The 18,540-nt window shown below is 42.3% G+C and overlaps 1 protein-coding gene across 2 annotated transcripts in view; it reads right to left on the bottom strand.

Moving 5' to 3' along the window:
- The window catches only part of LOC128703873 (uncharacterized), a 108,363-nt gene that overhangs the window by 18,496 nt on the left and 71,327 nt on the right, over positions 1–18,540 (bottom strand). For both annotated transcript variants that reach the window (XM_070104900.1, XM_070104901.1), the window contains exons 2-5: positions 6,231–6,384; positions 3,803–4,010; positions 3,244–3,446; positions 1,896–2,011 (exon numbers count right to left, since the gene is read on the bottom strand). In XM_070104900.1, the coding sequence (XP_069961001.1) occupies positions 1,896–2,011; positions 3,244–3,446; positions 3,803–4,010; positions 6,231–6,384 (681 nt within the window). The remainder of the gene's footprint in view (positions 1–1,895; positions 2,012–3,243; positions 3,447–3,802; positions 4,011–6,230; positions 6,385–18,540) is intronic.

Raw genomic sequence — 18,540 nt, 5'->3', positions numbered from 1 at the left:
GTAACCCTGCCAGAAGACTCCTGCTGGAGGTGGCAACAACAGCAGATGTAACCCTGCCAGAAGACTCCTGCTGGAGGTGACAACAAGAGCAGATGCAGCCCTGCCAGAAGACTCCTGCTGGAGGTGGCAACAACAGCAGATGTAGCCCTGCCAGAAGACTCCTGCTGGAGGTGACAACAAGAGCAGATGTAACCCTGCCAGAAGACTCCTGCTGGAGGTGGCAACAACAGTAGATGTAGCCCTGCCAGAAGACTCCTGCTGGAGGTGACAACAAGAGCAGATGTAACCCTGCCAGAAGACTCCTGCTGGAGGTGGCAACAACAGTAGATGTAGCCCTGCCAGAAGACTCCTGCTGGAGGTGACAACAAGAGCAGATGTAACCCTGCCAGAAGACTCCTGCTGGAGGTGGCAACAACAGCAGATGTAACCCTGCCAGAAGACTCCTGCTGGAGGTGGCAACAACAGCAGATGTAGCCCTGCCAGAAGACTCCTGCTGGAGGTGACAACAAGAGCAGATGTAACCCTGCCAGAAGACTCCTGCTGGAGGTGGCAACAACAGTAGATGTAGCCCTGCCAGAAGACTCCTGCTGGAGGTGACAACAAGAGCAGATGTAACCCTGCCAGAAGACTCCTGCTGGAGGTGGCAACAACAGTAGATGTAGCCCTGCCAGAAGACTCCTGCTGGAGGTGACAACAACAGCAGATGCAGCCCTGCCAGTAGAGAGAGAGAACTCAACCTGACAACAATGGAGGACAGGAGGGATAGGGGAGACATGATAACAACATATAAAATACTAAGAGGAATTGACAAGGTGGACAGAGACAGGATGTTCCAGAGATGTGACACAGCAACAAGGGGACACAGCAACAAGGGGACACAGCAACAAGGGGACACAGCAACAAGGGGACACAGTAACAAGGGGACACAGCAACAAGGGGACACAGCAACAAGGGGACACAGCAACAAGGGGACACAGCAACAAGGGGACACAGCAACAAGGGGACACAGCAACAAGGGGACACAGTAACAAGGGGACACAGCAACAAGGGGACACAGCAACAAGGGGACACAGCAACAAGGGGACACAGCAACAAGGGGACACAGCAACAAGGGGACACAACAACAAGGGGACACAGTAACAAGGGGACACAACAACAAGGGGACACAGTAACAAGGGGACACAGCAACAAGGGGACACAGCAACAAGGGGACACAACAACAAGGGGACACAGCAACAAGGGGACACAGCAACAAGGGGACACAGCAACAAGGGGACACAGTAACAAGGGGACACAGCAACAAGGGGACACAGCAACAAGGGGACACAACAACAAGGGGACACAGCAACAAGGGGACACAGCAACAAGGGGACACAGCAACAAGGGGACACAGTAACAAGGGGACACAGCAACAAGGGGACACAGCAACAAGGGGACACAGCAACAAGGGGACACAGCAACAAGGGGACACAGCAACAAGGGGACACAGCAACAAGGGGACACAGCAACAAGAGGACACAGCAACAAGGGGACACAGCAACAAGGGGACACAGCAACAAGGGGACACAGCAACAAGGGGACACAGCAACAAGGGGACACAACAACAAGGGGACACAGTAACAAGGGGACACAGCAACAAGGGGACACAGTTGGAAGTTGAAGACACAGATGAATCACAGGGATGTTAGGAAGTATTTCTTCAGTCACAGAGTAGTCAGGAAGTGGAATAGTCTGGCAAGTGATGTAGCGGAGGCAGGAACCATACATAGCTTTAAGAAGAGGTATGATAAAGCTCATGGAGCAGGGAGAGAGTGGATCTAGTAGGGACCAGTAAAGAGGCGGGGCCAGGAGCTGTGAATCGACCCCTGCAACCACAAACAGGTGAGTACACACACCTGTTCAACCAGAGAGGGACTGTGAGGTTAGAGTGTGACAGCATGACTCCCTTAGGGACCCCAGTGGTCCCTGAAGAGAAGAAGACCACAGCTACGGTCCTCTGGGACTCCACACCCTGCAAGATTAAGTGTCCACATGTATCATCAATCATCAGTTATCAATCTTCAATCATCAGTTATAATCAGACATCAATGTATAGGTCAATTATCAATGAATACGTCCATCATCAATCATCAATGAATACGTCCATCATCAATTATCAATGAATACGTCCATCATCAATCATCAATGAATACGTCCATCATCAATCATCAATGAATACGTCCATCATCAATGAATACGTCCATCATCAATCATCAATGAATACGTTCATCATCAATCATCAATGAATACGTCCATCATCAATCATCAATGAATACGTCCATCATCAATCATCAATGAATACGTCCATCATCAATCATCAATGAATACGTCCATCATCAATGAATACGTCCATCATCAATGAATACGTCCATCATCAATCATCAATGAATACGTCCATCATCAATGAATACGTCCATCATCAATGAATACGTCCATCATCAATCATCAATGAATACGTCCATCATCAATCATCAATGAATACGTCCATCATCAATGAATACGTCCATCATCAATGAATACGTCCATCATCAATCATCAATGAATACGTCCATCATCATCAATGAATACGTCCATCATCAATCATCAATGAATACGTCCATCAATCATCAATGAATACGTCCATCATCAATGAATACGTCCATCATCAATGAATACGTCCATCATCAATCATCAATGAATACGTCCATCATCAATGAATACGTCCATCATCAATGAATACGTCCATCATCAATCATCAATGAATACGTCCATCATCAATCATCAATGAATACGTCCATCATCAATGAATACGTCCATCATCAATGAATACGTCCATCATCAATCATCAATGAATACGTCCATCATCATCAATGAATACGTCCATCATCAATCATCAATGAATACGTCCATCAATCATCAATGAATACGTCCATCATCAATCATCAATGAATACGTCCATCATTAATCATCAATGAATACGTCCATCATCAATCATCAATGAATACGTCCAACATCAATCATCAATGAATACGTCCATCAATCATCAATGAATACGTCCATCATCAATCATCAATGAATACGTCCATCATCAATCATCAATGAATACGTCAGTTATCAATGAATAGGTCAAATCATCAGTCATCAATGAATACTTCAAATCATCAATCAGTCATTAATCACCATCAAATCACAGTATCTCAAACAAAATCAGTCAGGCCTACTCACTAGGCTGTGGGCTTGTATAGGCTGTGCTTGCAGGAGGTGTGTGAGGGTGTGGCCGGCACTGCTAGTGCCAGGGTCCAGGAGCCACACCCGTCGTAGAGTGCCAGTGGGCAGGAGTGTTTGGGCACCATCTAGCAGCCTCTGGGCACTGCTGTGTATCACTGCCCACTGAGCCTGGCATACCCTGATCGAGCGTGCTAGCTCTTCTGTGTGTGAGAGAGTGTGAGAGTGTGTGAGAGAGAGAGAGAGAGAGAGAGAGAGAGAGAGACAGAGACAGAGAGACAGAGACAGAGACACAGAGACAGAGACAAAGAGAGACAGAGACAGAGACACAGAGACAGAGACACAGAGACAGAGACAAAGAGAGACAGAGACAGAGACAAAGACAGACAGAGAGAGACAGAGAGAGAGAGAGAGAGAGAGATAAAGAGAGATAGCTATACGTGTTTCCTCAATGTTATCATCATTATTCACTATTATTATTACTATCACTAATTATTATTAATATTTCTTATTGATTATACTTTATATATTGCACAATAATAATTATTACTAAACTGACCTTGAGAGAGGTCAGGTGACAGCAGGACACAGGTGGCACCTAGGTAGGTGACAGCCAGCAAGAGAAGTGGGTAATCCAGGTGACTGATAGTTAACAGGATAACAGAATGACCGGGTTCGATCCCCGCAGCGGCCAGGCCTCCAGCCACCTTGGGAACCGACGTTAGGTACCAGCTGTACTTCCGGTTCTCTCCTGTCAACGCGTCGATCTGCGTGTATATCGGTGTATATGCGTCGATAAGTGAGTATATCGGTGTATATGCGTCGATAAGTGAGTATATCGGTGTATATGCGTCGATAAGTGAGTATATCGGTGTATATGCGTCGATAAGTGAGTATATCGGTGTATATGCGTCGATAAGTGAGTATATCGGTGTATATGCGTAGATAAGTGAGTATATCGGTGTATATGCGTCGATAAGTGTGTACATCGGTGTATATGCGTCGATAAGTGTATACATCGGTGTATATGCGTCGATAAGTGAGTACATCGGTGTATATGCGTCGATAAGTGAGTATATCGGTGTATATGCGTCGATAAGTGAGTATATCGGTGTATATGCGTCGATAAGTATATCGGTGTATATGCGTCGATAAGTGAGTACATCGGTGTATATGCGTAGATAAGTGAGTATATCGGTGTATATGCGTCGATAAGTGTGTACATCGGTGTATATGCGTCGATATGTACATCGATGTATATGCGTCAATGTGTATATCAGTGTATATGCGTCGATAAGTGAGTATATTGGTGTATATGCGTCGATACCTGGAGTATACCAAGGGAGAGTTCTGGGGGTCAACGCCCCCCCGGCCCGGTCTGTAGCCAAACCTCATAAGTGTGTATATCGGTGTATATGCATTGATAAGTGTTTATACTGGTGTGTCGATGGGTGTATACCGATGTATATACATAAGTGTATTTAGTGTATATCTATTGATTAGTGTGTATACCTCGGTGTACATACATACATCTTTAAGTGTGTATATGATGGTGTATATACACCGGTGAATGTGTATATTTTCAGAGAAACCTTAAGCATGTTTTATGAAAATTAGCGTATTAGTTGCCTTGTATATACCCTGGGTATATATGACAAATGTATATACCCTGGGTATATGACAAATGTATATACCCTGGGTATATATAACAAATGTATATACCCTGGGTATATATAACAAATGTATATACCCTGGGTATATATGACAAATGTATATACCCTGGGTATATATAACAAATGTATATACCCTGGGTATATATAACAAATGTATATACCCTGGGTATATATGACAAATGTATATACCCTGGGTATATATGACAAATGTATATACCCTGGGTATATATGACAAATGTATATACCCTGGGTGTATATGACAAATGTATATACCCTGGGTATATATGACAAATGTATATACCCTGGGTATATATGACAAATGTATATACCCTGGGTATATATAACAAATGTATATACCCTGGGTATATATAACAAAAGTATATACCCTGGGTATATATAACAAATGTATATACCCTGGGTATATATAACAAATGTATATACCCTGGGTATATATAACGAATGTATATACCCTGGGTATATATAACAAATGTATATACCCTGGGTATATATAACAAATGTATATACCCTGGGTATATATAACAAATGTATATACCCTGGGTATATATGACAAATGTATATACCATGGGTATATATGACAAATGTATATACCCTGGGTATATATGACAAATGTATATACCCTGGGTATATGACAAATGTATATACCCTGGGTATATATGACAAATGTATATACCCTGGGTATATATGACAAATGTATATACCCTGGGTATATATGACAAATGTATAAACCCTGGGTATATATGACAAATGTATATACCCTGGGTATATATGACAAATGTATAAACCCTGGGTATATGACAAATGTATATACCCTGGGTATGACAAATGTATATACCCTGGGTATGACAAATGTATATACCCTGGGTATGACAAATGTATATACCCTGGGTATATATGACAAATGTATATACCCTGGGTATATGACAAATGTATATACCCTGGGTATATATGACAAAAGTATATCTAAATGCCAATAAATGTGTGTATTTATATATATATATATATATATATATATATATATATATATATATTATATATATATATATATATATTATATATATATATATATATATATATACACTGAGGTGTATATGACGTATAATGGACTATTAGGACTAGAGGACAGGGAAACCAGTGGGGAGACATAATCACAACATACATAATACTCAGAGGAATTGACAGGGTGGGCACAGGCTATTCAAGAGGTGGGAAACAGGTACTCAGGGGCACAGATGGAAGCTGAAGACACGAGTCACAGGGATGTTAGGAAGTATTTCTTCAGCATGCACGCCTTACCGTTGCGATGTTCTCGCCATGGGCAGCAATTCTCTCTAGCATGAAGGATGCCCAGTTTGTCTTGGGTACTGGAGGCGGAGGGACATCGGATACCCATTCCAGTACCCGCGGCTCTCCTCTAGTCCTCTTCTCTTCCATCTCTCTTCCTTTATTACTATTTCCAGTAATAATCCAGAAATGAATAAAGCTGAATAAATTTTTAACAAAGCAATAATTCTTACTTTGTCAATAAGTATCACCGTCTGCACTATCCGGTTCGACCCCCCACAAATAAACAGGTGAGTGCAAAGGCAGATGATGTAACTAAAAGGGAAAACTGGAAGAAAGCAAAGGGTTGGAGGACCTTGTTGTCACAGCTCTCACAGAGACAAAGCACAGGAGAACTGATAACATATCCAATACTCCCAGAGGGGTTACAGATAGTTGGGATTGGACAAACACATGTTGACATTTTAAGAGCAGTTTGGGGCGTTTTCCAGCATATTTGACCCTTACACACACACACTAATTATAATTATAATTATGGGGGAGCACTAAACCCGTAGGATTATACAGTGCATGTGGGGGGGGGATGGAAGGTATTCAGGCTCAATTCAGGGAACTGGAGCACAGATCTAATTCCCTAGATCAAGAGCCCCTCACCACCGTCAAGGAACCTCCCTTGAGGGGACACACACACAAAGAGGAGCTGTGATTCAACCCCTGCAACCACGCATTGGTGAGTACACACAAAACACCTTAGGTAAATAGGTGCAAAAATTAATGATTTTTTTCTGCTCTTAAACGATGTCCCGAAAAAATTTCCAAATGTAAATTCCTTACATTTGGAAATGAAAAAATTCCACCATCCTCTTATATTTAATCGTACATTCAATTTTTCCTTCATGGGCCTCAAGTTTTGATGTTAGCAAGGGCACGTTTAATTATCTTATTTAGATTGGTTAACTTGGGCCGTTTGTCGGGTTCCTTACTCAAAGCTTAGTCTATCCATAATATAAGGTCATCAGGAAGTTCAAGTCTGAACCTACATGATAGGATATAGAATATAGCAGACAAACTGTGAGTATCAGAAGTGACGGTGGAGGGTTAAGCATTCAGAACCTCTGGTGCCATCCATGAGTCTCTTATGTGTGTTTCTTGTGGTCTGGCTGTCTCGAACAGGGGCGAAGAATTGATTTTAGTGGCCATTCCAAAATCAATTAAAATACATTTAGTACCATTATAAGAGTCAAGGACACAAATATTATTTAACTTTAAGTTGTTGTGAGCGACTCTGACAGACAGCAGCTGTTGGATTCGAGTAGATGCACTATGCATGAGCCGCAGAAATAATTTGAGATTAAGTTATCTCATTTTTAAAAATTTTCTTAATGTTGGTCCGGCATAGTGAGTTAACAATATACGCTGTTTAAGGTTCACACCGTAAATTTGCTAAAATCCTTAGTGTCCCTGTAGCCGGTAGAGGAATCGCATTTCATCATACAAATTAATGTACGCATCACTGCCTTTAAACATCTTGAAAACAAGATTCTATTTTCTGTTTTTGACTCTCATACAGTCACCGTAGCAGCCTGAAGCAAGATTTTTCACTTTCGATTCTTTTAGCAGGGTGTCCACCTGTTTTAACTTAATGATTCTAATGCCCTTTCTTTCGGCGTACCCCTCGATGATGTCTCGCAATTTTAACTTGTGCTCGCCACTAAGGGTCACCTCATTATCATCATCATTTCTCATTTCACTGATAACCTCCTTTCTTCTCTTAGATTCCTTCTACCTGTTACTGACATTATGCGTACTGTTATCAGCATCATTCTCCAGCCTCCTTTTCTTTATCTGGTGCTAGTTATTATCCTCTGTCCCATCAGGAAGGGTCACCTCACCCTTATCTTCTTCCCCCATTCTACCGATAACCTTTCTTCTCTTAGATTCCTTCTACCTGTTACTAACACTATGCCTACTGTTATCAGCATCATTCTCCAGCCTCCTTTTCTTTATCTGGTGCTCGTTATTATCCTCTATCCCATCGCCCTTATCTTCTTCCTCCATTCTACCGATAACCTCCTTTCTTCTCTTAGATTCCTTCTACCTGTTACTAACACTATGCCTACTGTTATCAGCATCATTCTCCAGCCTCCTTTTCTTTATCTTGTGCTCGCTATTATCCTCTAGCCCAGATATTTTTCTCTTATTCCCGTCTATATCTTGCGCCATCCGACTCTCACATTTATCTGGCTTTATTTTGCCAATATATTTTTGGCTTCCGTCAGAACCTTCCTTTCCAACACTGTCACCCTGTCTCCTCTTATCGGTGTCTTTATCCAACTTAATTTTCTTTTCCTAGTGTTCCTTATCATCGTTCGTTGAACTTCGTTTTCTCTTATCAACGTCCATGGTGTTATCTCGATATTTACATTTAAATAAGAAAGAAATTATACAGAGAAACCTTCCTCTTCCTCTGAAGTAATGTTCGATAGCGTTTTCAATTTAATTTAGGCAGATTAGAACTCTGTAGTGTATTGCAGTGGTGTGTTGTGTTGCGTAGTCGTATATTGTGTTGCGTAGTGATATATTGTGTTGTATAGTGATATATAGTGTTGTATAGTGGTATATTGTGTTGTATAGTGGTATATTGTGTTGCGTAGTGGTATACTGTGTTGTATAGTGGTATATTGTGTTGTATAGTGGTATATTGTGTTGTATAGTGGTATATTGTGTTGTATAGTGGTATATTGTGTTGTATAGTGGTATATTGTGTTGTATAGTGGTATATTGTGTTGCGTAGTGGTATACTGTGTTGTATAGTGGTATATTGTGTTGTATAGTGGTATATTGTGTTGTATAGTGGTATATTGTGTTGTATAGTGGTATATTGTGTTGTATAGTGGTATATTGTGTTGTATAGTGATATATTGTGTTGTTTTTTCACAAATCATACCTAAGCTCCCGGTTTTTCTGGTGTTCTCACGGTCGCTCTTACGTGCTAGAACTTTAATTTGTGTCATCAATCCTATACGATACATCCCTCTAGCGCCTGGAACCAATCTTGGGCGGAAAACATTATATACTGAGTCAAAAAAGGAGAATTAGTGTGCACTTCCTAGCAGAGTTTACTGCCAGAGGGGAATCATAGGCCTGTCCCGTGTGGAAAAATAATAATATTGAACTTTGTGTCAGAGGAAAGAAAGTCTCCCTGAAAGCATTGAGTATACATAGTGTATAGTGTATACTACAGTGGCTCCCTAGTATATTGATGATAAAGGCTAAAGTGTCATTTGAAAACAGGTGAATTTGTAAATGAAGTGATAAGCCTATAGAGGCAGGTGCCAGAAGTCGCCAGAAACTTACCACAGGTCAGCTGTTTTTAATAATCTTCCTGGCCTGCTAGTGTACTCGCATATAATCTAGTGATACCAGTGAATAGCAGAATTCAGTGTTGTAGTAGCAACTAACCAGTATTATAATGGTACTTAGTGAAGTGGAGTGACTTTCATTAGTTTCTTTTTCTTGAAATACCAGACGTTACTGTGAATTTCATATAACCTGTAGTTACCAGCGGTCGCAATATACACAACGAGAAGCAATTATTACTACAGAAAAAGCGCCCTTCCTCCAAAATTTGCACCAGTCAACTATAGTGATAATATAGCATTTATTGTGGTGGAGACGGAAAAAAAAATAGAGAAGCTAGATACAGCGATTGATAAACAAAGGTGGAGGCTCGACCGTTCGTCATTGTAGGAGCTGCCAGATATCACCGGCTCTTCAACACGCAAGTTATACTTTTGTATCAATCAAATCACATATTACTCGGGTAGATAATTTCCAGTAGATCCTTCATGTGTTAGCTCAAATCACCGACCAGTATGGTTTAAATAAGTGACCCACTGATCAGATCAGATAGACTGGTCCGAACCCTTGACTGGTCCGAACCCTTGACTGGTCCGAACCCTTGACTGGTCCGAATCCTGGACTGGTTTCAAACGGTTTCGTTGTGCACCACCTAGCAGGTTATTAATAGAATATTCAAGAGGTTGCTAGTAGAATTGCAGTAAATCAACCATTCAAATCATTATGAAGCTGTGTGTAGTCTGTGGTCAGTCAAACAAACGGGCTTCCACATGCATAAATTGTCATTTCTGTGGAAATTGGTGTCACGCCCCTTGTGCAGATATCCAAGAACTAGCTACAAGCAGTATTAAAACAGGGAAGTGTTTTTGGGTATGCCCAAATGAGATAAATCTGTGGACTAAAATCACAAGGGTATTAAAAGAGGTCAACATCAAAGCTGCTTTCATAGAAAACCTGGAAGCTTTCTACAACAGATGGGAACATAAAAAGTCCGGGCTGAATGGTACTGCCCTTGATACTGGCCATGTAGTCAGAAACTGTAAGGCTGGAGATGATGTCCTGGTAGTCAGTAAATGGGGGGCTGATAGTGCTGTCCTGGGAGACAGTAATGGGGAAGCTGGAGGTGCTGTCCTGGGAGACAGTAATGGTGAAGTTGGAGGTGCTGTCCTGGGAGACAGTAATGGTGAAGCTGGAGATGCTGTCCTGGGAGACAGTAATGGGGAAGCTGGAGATGCTGTCCTGGGAGACAGTAATGGTGAAGCTGGAGATTTTGTCCAGGTAGTCGGGAATTATACGCAGGAAGGAATACATATGAATGACCGCATAGGGGACAGGAGCCATAGTAGGGAAACAAGTGTAGTCAAAGATAAGATAAAACCAATATTGCAAACTAGAAATACCGCAGGAAATAGCAAACAAGAGGACTCCACTAGCAATAGTGAGGATATATTACCAAAAACAAATGGTGGGAGCTCCATTGTTGGTGCTAGGGAGGATAGAAGTAAGACAGGGAAACATGCACCAACAGGGAATACAGTCACAGAAACCCAAGGCAAACGGAAACCAAGCCTGTGCACATACTATGCACTCGGTATCTGCTGGCATGGGAAATCTGGAAAAACAGATGGGACGTGCAACTATGACCACCCTAGGAAATGCCATGCCCATATGACAACAGGAAAATGCAAACTCCCTTCCTGTAAGCTTTTTCACCCTGAACTGTGTACCTCTTCAGTACAGGAAAGACTGTGCTATAACTTAAATTGCCAGGCATACCATCTAAAGGGGACAAAAAGATACAAAACATCCAGGCCATGGGAAAACCTGGGTAGCCACAGCCACTCAAGAGGGAGAGGTTTTTTAGTGCCAGGAAGGAAAAAAAACTGGCAGGAAATGGCAGAAATCGTACACCAAATCCAGTCATTCCTGGAGTGGAACCACAGTCGATGGCCTCCACTTCAAACCAACAGATACAGATACTAATGCCGGAAAAAAAATCCCCCCCCAGTACCAACAATACCACCAGTCCGATAACATTCTTCTTTGCAAATATACAGGGCCTAAAGCCAGCAACAAACAACAAAATACCTTTCATCCGTGGACTGCTTGCAGAGGCAAAGGCAATGTTCGCGGCTTTCACTGAGACCCACATAAAGGATCACTTGGACAACGAAATATGGATCCCAGGTTACAACCTATACAGATGTGACAGAGTGAACAGGCAAAAGGGGGGGGTTGGCCTGTACATTGCAGAGTCACTTGTTTGCACAGAACTGCTAAATGCATCAAATGATGTAGTGGAAGTTTTAGCAGTAAAGGTCGAGAACCAAAACCTAGTCATTGTGATAGTCTACAAGCCTCCGGATGCAACATCCCAGCAATTCCAGGAACAGCTGTTAAAAATTGACCACTGTCTGGAAAACCTTCCAGCTCCTGCACCCAACATCTTGCTCCTGGGGGATTTCAACTTAAGGCACCTAAAATGGAGGAATATAGCAAATAATATTGTTGCAGTAATAACACCAGGAGGCAGCTCTGATGAAAACTCACACTCACGCGAGCTTTTAAATCTCTGCACAAAATTCAATTTCAACCAGCAAATAATAGAGCCTACTAGACTGGAGAATACACTAGATCTCATCTTCACTAACAATGATGATCTGATAAGAAATATCACCATATCAAAAACAATATACTCAGATCACAACATAATTGAGGTTCAGTCATGTATGCGCGGAGCCCCAGACCGACATAATGAGATTAGTCACGAGGGAGCATTCACCAAATTCAACTTCAATAACAAAAACATAAAGTGGGACCAAGTAAGCCAAGTCCTAACCGATATAAGCTGGGAAGATATACTAAGCAACACAGACCCCAACTTATGCCTAGAACAGATTAACTCGGTAGCACTCGATGTATGCACAAGGCTTATTCCTCTAAGAAAAAGGAGGAGTAGATGTAAAACAGAAAGAGACAGGCGCTCCCTTTACAGGCGACGGAAAAGAATAACAGAGCGGCTAAAAGAGGTCAATATATCTGAAATGCGTAGGGAGACACTGGTCAGAGAAATAGCAAGCATCGAACTTAAGCTAAAAGAATCCTTTAGGAGTCAGGAATCGCGGGAAGAACTAAAAGCCATAAATGAAATCGAAAGAAACCCAAAGTATTTCTTCTCCTATGCCAAATCAAAATCGAGAACAACGTCCAGTATTGGGCCCCTACTTAAACAAGATGGGTCCTACACAGATGACAGCAAGGAAATGAGTGAGCTACTCAAGTCCCAATATGACTCAGTTTTTAGCAAGCCGCTAACCAGACTGAGAGTCGAAGATCAAAATGAATTTTTTATGAGAGAGCCACAAAATTTGATTAACACAAGCCTATCCGATGTTATCCTGACGCCAAATGACTTCGAACAGGCGATAAATGACATGCCCATGCACTCTGCCCCAGGGCCAGACTCATGGAACTCTGTGTTCATCAAGAACTGCAAGAAGCCCCTATCACGAGCCTTTTCCATCCTATGGAGAGGGAGCATGGACACGGGGGTCGTCCCACAGTTACTAAAAACAACAGACATAGCCCCACTCCACAAAGGGGGCAGTAAAGCAACAGCAAAGAACTACAGACCAATAGCACTAACATCCCATATCATAAAAATCTTTGAAAGGGTCCTAAGAAGCAAGATCACCACGCATCTAGAAACCCATCAGTTACACAACCCAGGGCAACATGGGTTTAGAACAGGTCGCTCCTGTCTGTCTCAACTATTGGACCACTACGACAAGGTCCTAAATGCACTAGAAGACAAAAAGAATGCAGATGTAATATATACAGACTTTGCAAAAGCCTTCGACAAGTGTGACCATGGCGTAATAGCGCACAAAATGCGTGCTAAAGGAATAACAGGAAAAGTCGGTCGATGGATCTATAATTTCCTCACTAACAGAACACAGAGAGTAGTCGTCAACAGAGTAAAGTCCGAGGCAGCTACGGTGAAAAGCTCTGTTCCACAAGGCACAGTACTCGCTCCCATCTTGTTCCTCATCCTTATATCCGACATAGACAAGGATGTCAGCCACAGCACCGTGTCTTCCTTTGCATTATTATTATTATAATCAAAAAGAAGCGCTAAGCCACAAGGACTATACAGCGCTGCTGTCTTCCTTTGCAGATGACACCCGAATCTGCATGACAGTGTCTTCCATTGCAGACACTGCAAAGCTCCAGGCAGACATCAACCAAATCTTTCAGTGGGCTGCAGAAAACAATATGAAGTTCAACGATGAGAAATTTCAATTACTCAGATATGGTAAACATGAGGAAATTAAATCTTCATCAGAGTACAAAACAAATTCTGGCCACAAAATAGAGCGAAACACCAACGTCAAAGACCTGGGAGTGATCATGTCGGAGGATCTCACCTTCAAGGACCATAACATTGTATCAATCGCATCTGCTAGAAAAATGACAGGATGGATAATGAGAACCTTCAAAACTAGGGAGGCCAAGCCCATGATGACACTCTTCAGGTCACTTGTTCTATCTAGGCTGGAATATTGCTGCACACTAACAGCACCTTTCAAGGCAGGTGAAATTGCCGACCTAGAAAATGTACAAAGAACTTTCACGGCGCGCATAACGGAGATAAAACACCTCAATTATTGGGAGCGCTTGAGGTTCCTAAACCTGTATTCCCTGGAACGCAGGAGGGAGAGATACATGATTATATACACCTGGAAAATCCTAGAGGGACTAGTACCGAACTTGCACACGAAAATCACCCACTACGAAAGCAAAAGACTTGGCAGACGATGCACCATCCCCCCAATGAAAAGCAGGGGTGTCACTAGCACGTTAAGAGACCATACAATAAGTGTCAGGGGCCCGAGACTGTTCAACTGCCTCCCAGCACACATAAGGGGGATTACCAACAGACCCCTGGCAGTCTTCAAGCTGGCACTGGACAAGCACCTAAAGTCAGTTCCGGATCAGCCGGGCTGTGGCTCGTATGTTGGTTTGCGTGCAGCCAGCAGCAACAGCCTGGTTGATCAGGCTCTGATCCACCAGGAGGCCTGGTCTCAGACCGGGCCGCGGGGGCGTTGACCCCCGGAACTCTCTCCAGGTAAACTCCAGGTATAGTGGTATATTGTGTTGTATAGTGGTATATTGTGTTGTATAGTGGTATATTGTGTTGTATAGTGGTATATTGTGTTGTATAGTGGTATATTGTGTTGTGTAGTGGTATATTGTGTTGTATAGTGGTATATTGTGTTGTATAGTGGTATATTGTGTTGTGTAGTGGTATATTGTGTTGTATAGTGTTGTGTTGTGTTGTATAGTGGTATATTGTGTTGCGTAGTGGTATATTGTGTTGTATAGTGGTATATTGTGTTGTATAGTGGTATATTGTGTTGTATAGTGGTATATTGTGTTGTATAGTGGTATATTGTGTTGTATAGTGGTATATTGTGTTGTATAGTGGTATATTGTGTTGTATAGTGGTATATTGTGTTGTATAGTGGTATATTGTGTTGTATAGTGGTATATTGTGTTGCATAGTGTTGTGTTGTGTTGTATAGTGGTATATTGTGTTGTATAGTGGTATATTGTGTTGTATAGTGGTATATTGTGTTGTATAGTGGTATATTGTGTTGCGTAGTGGTATATTGTGTTGTATAGTGGTATATTGTGTTGTATAGTGGTATATTGTGTTGTATAGTGGTATATTGTGTTGTATAGTGGTATATTGTGTTGTATAGTGGTATATTGTGTTGTATAGTGTTGTGTTGTGTTGTATAGTGGTATATTGTGTTGCGTAGTGGTATATTGTGTTGTATAGTGTTGTGTTGTGTTGTATAGTGGTATATTGTGTTGCGTAGTGGTATATTGTGTTGTATAGTGGTATATTGTGTTGTATAGTGGTATATTGTGTTGTATAGTGGTATATTGTGTTGTATAGTGGTATATTGTGTTGTATAGTGGTATATTGTGTTGTATAGTGGTATATTGTGTTGTATAGTGGTATATTGTGTTGTATAGTGGTATATTGTGTTGTATAGTGGTATATTGTGTTGCATAGTGTTGTGTTGTGTTGTATAGTGGTATATTGTGTTGTATAGTGGTATATTGTGTTGTATAGTGGTATATTGTGTTGTATAGTGGTATATTGTGTTGCATAGTGTTGTGTTGTGTTGTATAGTGGTATATTGTGTTGTATAGTGGTATATTGTGTTGTATAGTGGTATATTGTGTTGTATAGTGGTATATTGTGTTGTATAGTGGTATATTGTGTTGCGTAGTGGTATATTGTGTTGCGTAGTGGTATATTGTGTTGTATAGTGGTATATTGTGTTGCGTAGTGGTATATTGTGTTGTGTTGTGAGAGTGGTGAAGAATTGGGCAATCGAAGGAGTGGTAACATGACTCACGAAATCGTAATGACACGATTGCAAACAAGCCATACCACGGGCGGGATTGAACCCGCGGTCAGAGAGTCTCGAAACTCCAGACCATCGCGTTAGCTTGTGGTATGGTTTGTTTGCAATCGTGTCATTACGATTTCGTGAGTCATGTTGACGGCATTGAGGGGACTTGAGCTAGAGTTCGTCATGGCCACGCTAGCTGGAGATTCGTCTGTAAAAACTTGCATTTGTGGTCACAGTGATGCCTGTGCTAATCTTCCTATGGTGTAGAAATATACCTAGTTGGACGAATCTTATTGTGGCTAGCTGGTCCAGTGGCTAACACGACGGTCTGGAGTTTTGAGACTCTCTGACCGCGGGTTCAAACCCGCCCGTGGTATGGTTAAGGAGTGACAGTTCAGTGACCTACTGTGATGAAATCCCACTTGCCTCACCCAAATTACTTTCAGGTAATAATTCCGGTAATGCCCTGTAAGCCTCCTGCAAGTGATTTGTTCACATTATTTTTCAAATATAATAATAATAATAATAATGAATTAAGTAAATTATAAGTACAGTATAAACAAATTTTTGCCTAAGATATACAACGTGAGCCTTCAGTTTGAACATTAAAATTGTATAAAATACCGACAGGTTGTTAGGTAAGACACATACGCAACATTTAGGTATCTATTTTGAAACGTTTCGCCTACACAGTAGGCTTCTTGAGTCGAGTACAGAAAAGTTGTTTCAGACTATGGAACAATACTCTTCTCCAGATTGAGGGACTGACCACCTCAAAACTTCAAGGGTGATGGACTGATTACATCGTCAAGTATCTTCTGCTTCTATCAACTTTTCTGTACTCGACTGAAGAAGCCTACTGTGTAGGCGAAACGTTTCGAAATAAAGATACCTAACTGTTGCATATGTGTCTTACCTAACAACCTTCAGTTTATTGTATGTCCTCAGCACCATCACTCTACTGGTGGTCAGCGTTTACGGTGCACTCTGGCCTGGTGGCCCGGTGGCCTGGTGGCCCGGTGGCCTGGTGGTAAACGCTGTCGCTTCACACACTGAGGTTCGGGTTCAAGATGAAGGGTAGAAACATTGGACGTGTTTCCTTACACTGGCTGTCTATGTTCGCCCATCACTAAACTGGGTACCTGGGTGTTAGTGGACTGGTGTGGGTGGCATCCTGGGTGTTAGTGGACTGGTGTGGGTGGCATCCTGGGTGTTAGTGGACTGGTGTGGGTGGCATCCTGGGTGTTAGTGGACTGGTGTGGGTGGCATCCTGGGTGTTAGTGGACTGGTGTGGGTGGCATCCTGGGTGTTAGTGGACTGGTGTGGGTGGCATCCTGGGTGTTAGTGGACTGGTGTGGGTGGCATCCTGGGTGTTAGTGGACTGGTGTGGGTGGCATCCTGGGTGTTAGTGGACTGGTGTGGGTGGCATCCTGGGTGTTAGTGGACTGGTGTGGGTGGCATCCTGGGTGTTAGTGGACTGGTGTGGGTCACATCCTGGGTGTTAGTGGACTGGTGTGGGTCACATCCTGAGTGTTAGTGGACTGGTGTGGGTCACATCCTGGGACAAAACTGACATAATTTGTGGGAAATGCTCAACATAACAAGGGACTTTCTATATAGTAGTATGTCACTGATGTCAGCTATGGTCTGTATACCTTGTACATGTACTGGTATACCTTGTACATGTACTGGTATACCTTGTACATGTACTGGTATACCTTGTACATGTACTGGTATACCTTGTACATGTACTGGTATACCTTGTACATGTACTGGTATACCTTGTACATGTATTGCTAGTAAATAATGATATTAGTATTAATCCCAAGCACCATCATTCTACCTGTGCTTAGCTTCTACCATATAAATTACCATCAATTTTATGGTTCTCAAGTAGGGACGTTTTAAGCGGCTTTTCGAGCGGCTTTTTGAGCGGCTTTTTGAGCGGCTTTTTGAGCGGCTTTTTGAGCGGCTTTTTGAGCGGCTTTTTGAGCGGCTTCTTGAGCGGCTTCTTGAGCGGCTTTTTGAGCGGCTTTTCGAGCGGCTTTTTTAGCGGCTTTTTTAGCGGCTTTTTTAGCGGCTTTTTGAGCGGCTTTTTGAGCGGCTTCTTGAGCGGCTTTTTGAGCGGCTTCTTGAGCGGCTATAGCTGCTTCTTGAGCGGCGATAGCTGCTTCTTGAGCGGCGATAGCTGCGTCTTCATCAGCGATTCTCTGAAGGAAGTCTTGAAAACGTTTAACAATATCTTTTAAACTAGTGAGACTTGGGCGTTTTTCTGGCTCTTCGTTTAAACCTTCTTCGATCCACTGTTAAACCTCCTCCGGGACGTATATAGAGAACTACTGTGAAAGCTAATTAAACATGTATGCTAAGCTATAAATATCGGAAGTGCTGGTGCTTGGCTAAGCTTTCATAACCTCTGGTGCTACCCAAGGGGTGTGTTTTTGTTCCTCCAGGGTTTTAGGCTTACTGTACAAAGGAGTGGAGAAGAGGTTCGAAGCCTTTCTGAAATCGATGACGACGCATTTCAACCC

Source organism: Cherax quadricarinatus, chromosome 95 (genome assembly GCF_038502225.1).
Source record: "Cherax quadricarinatus isolate ZL_2023a chromosome 95, ASM3850222v1, whole genome shotgun sequence".
Lineage (NCBI taxonomy): Eukaryota > Metazoa > Arthropoda > Malacostraca > Decapoda > Parastacidae > Cherax > Cherax quadricarinatus.
The sequence above is the reverse complement of the archived record's forward strand: the minus strand, read 5'-3'. Positions and strand labels throughout refer to the sequence as shown.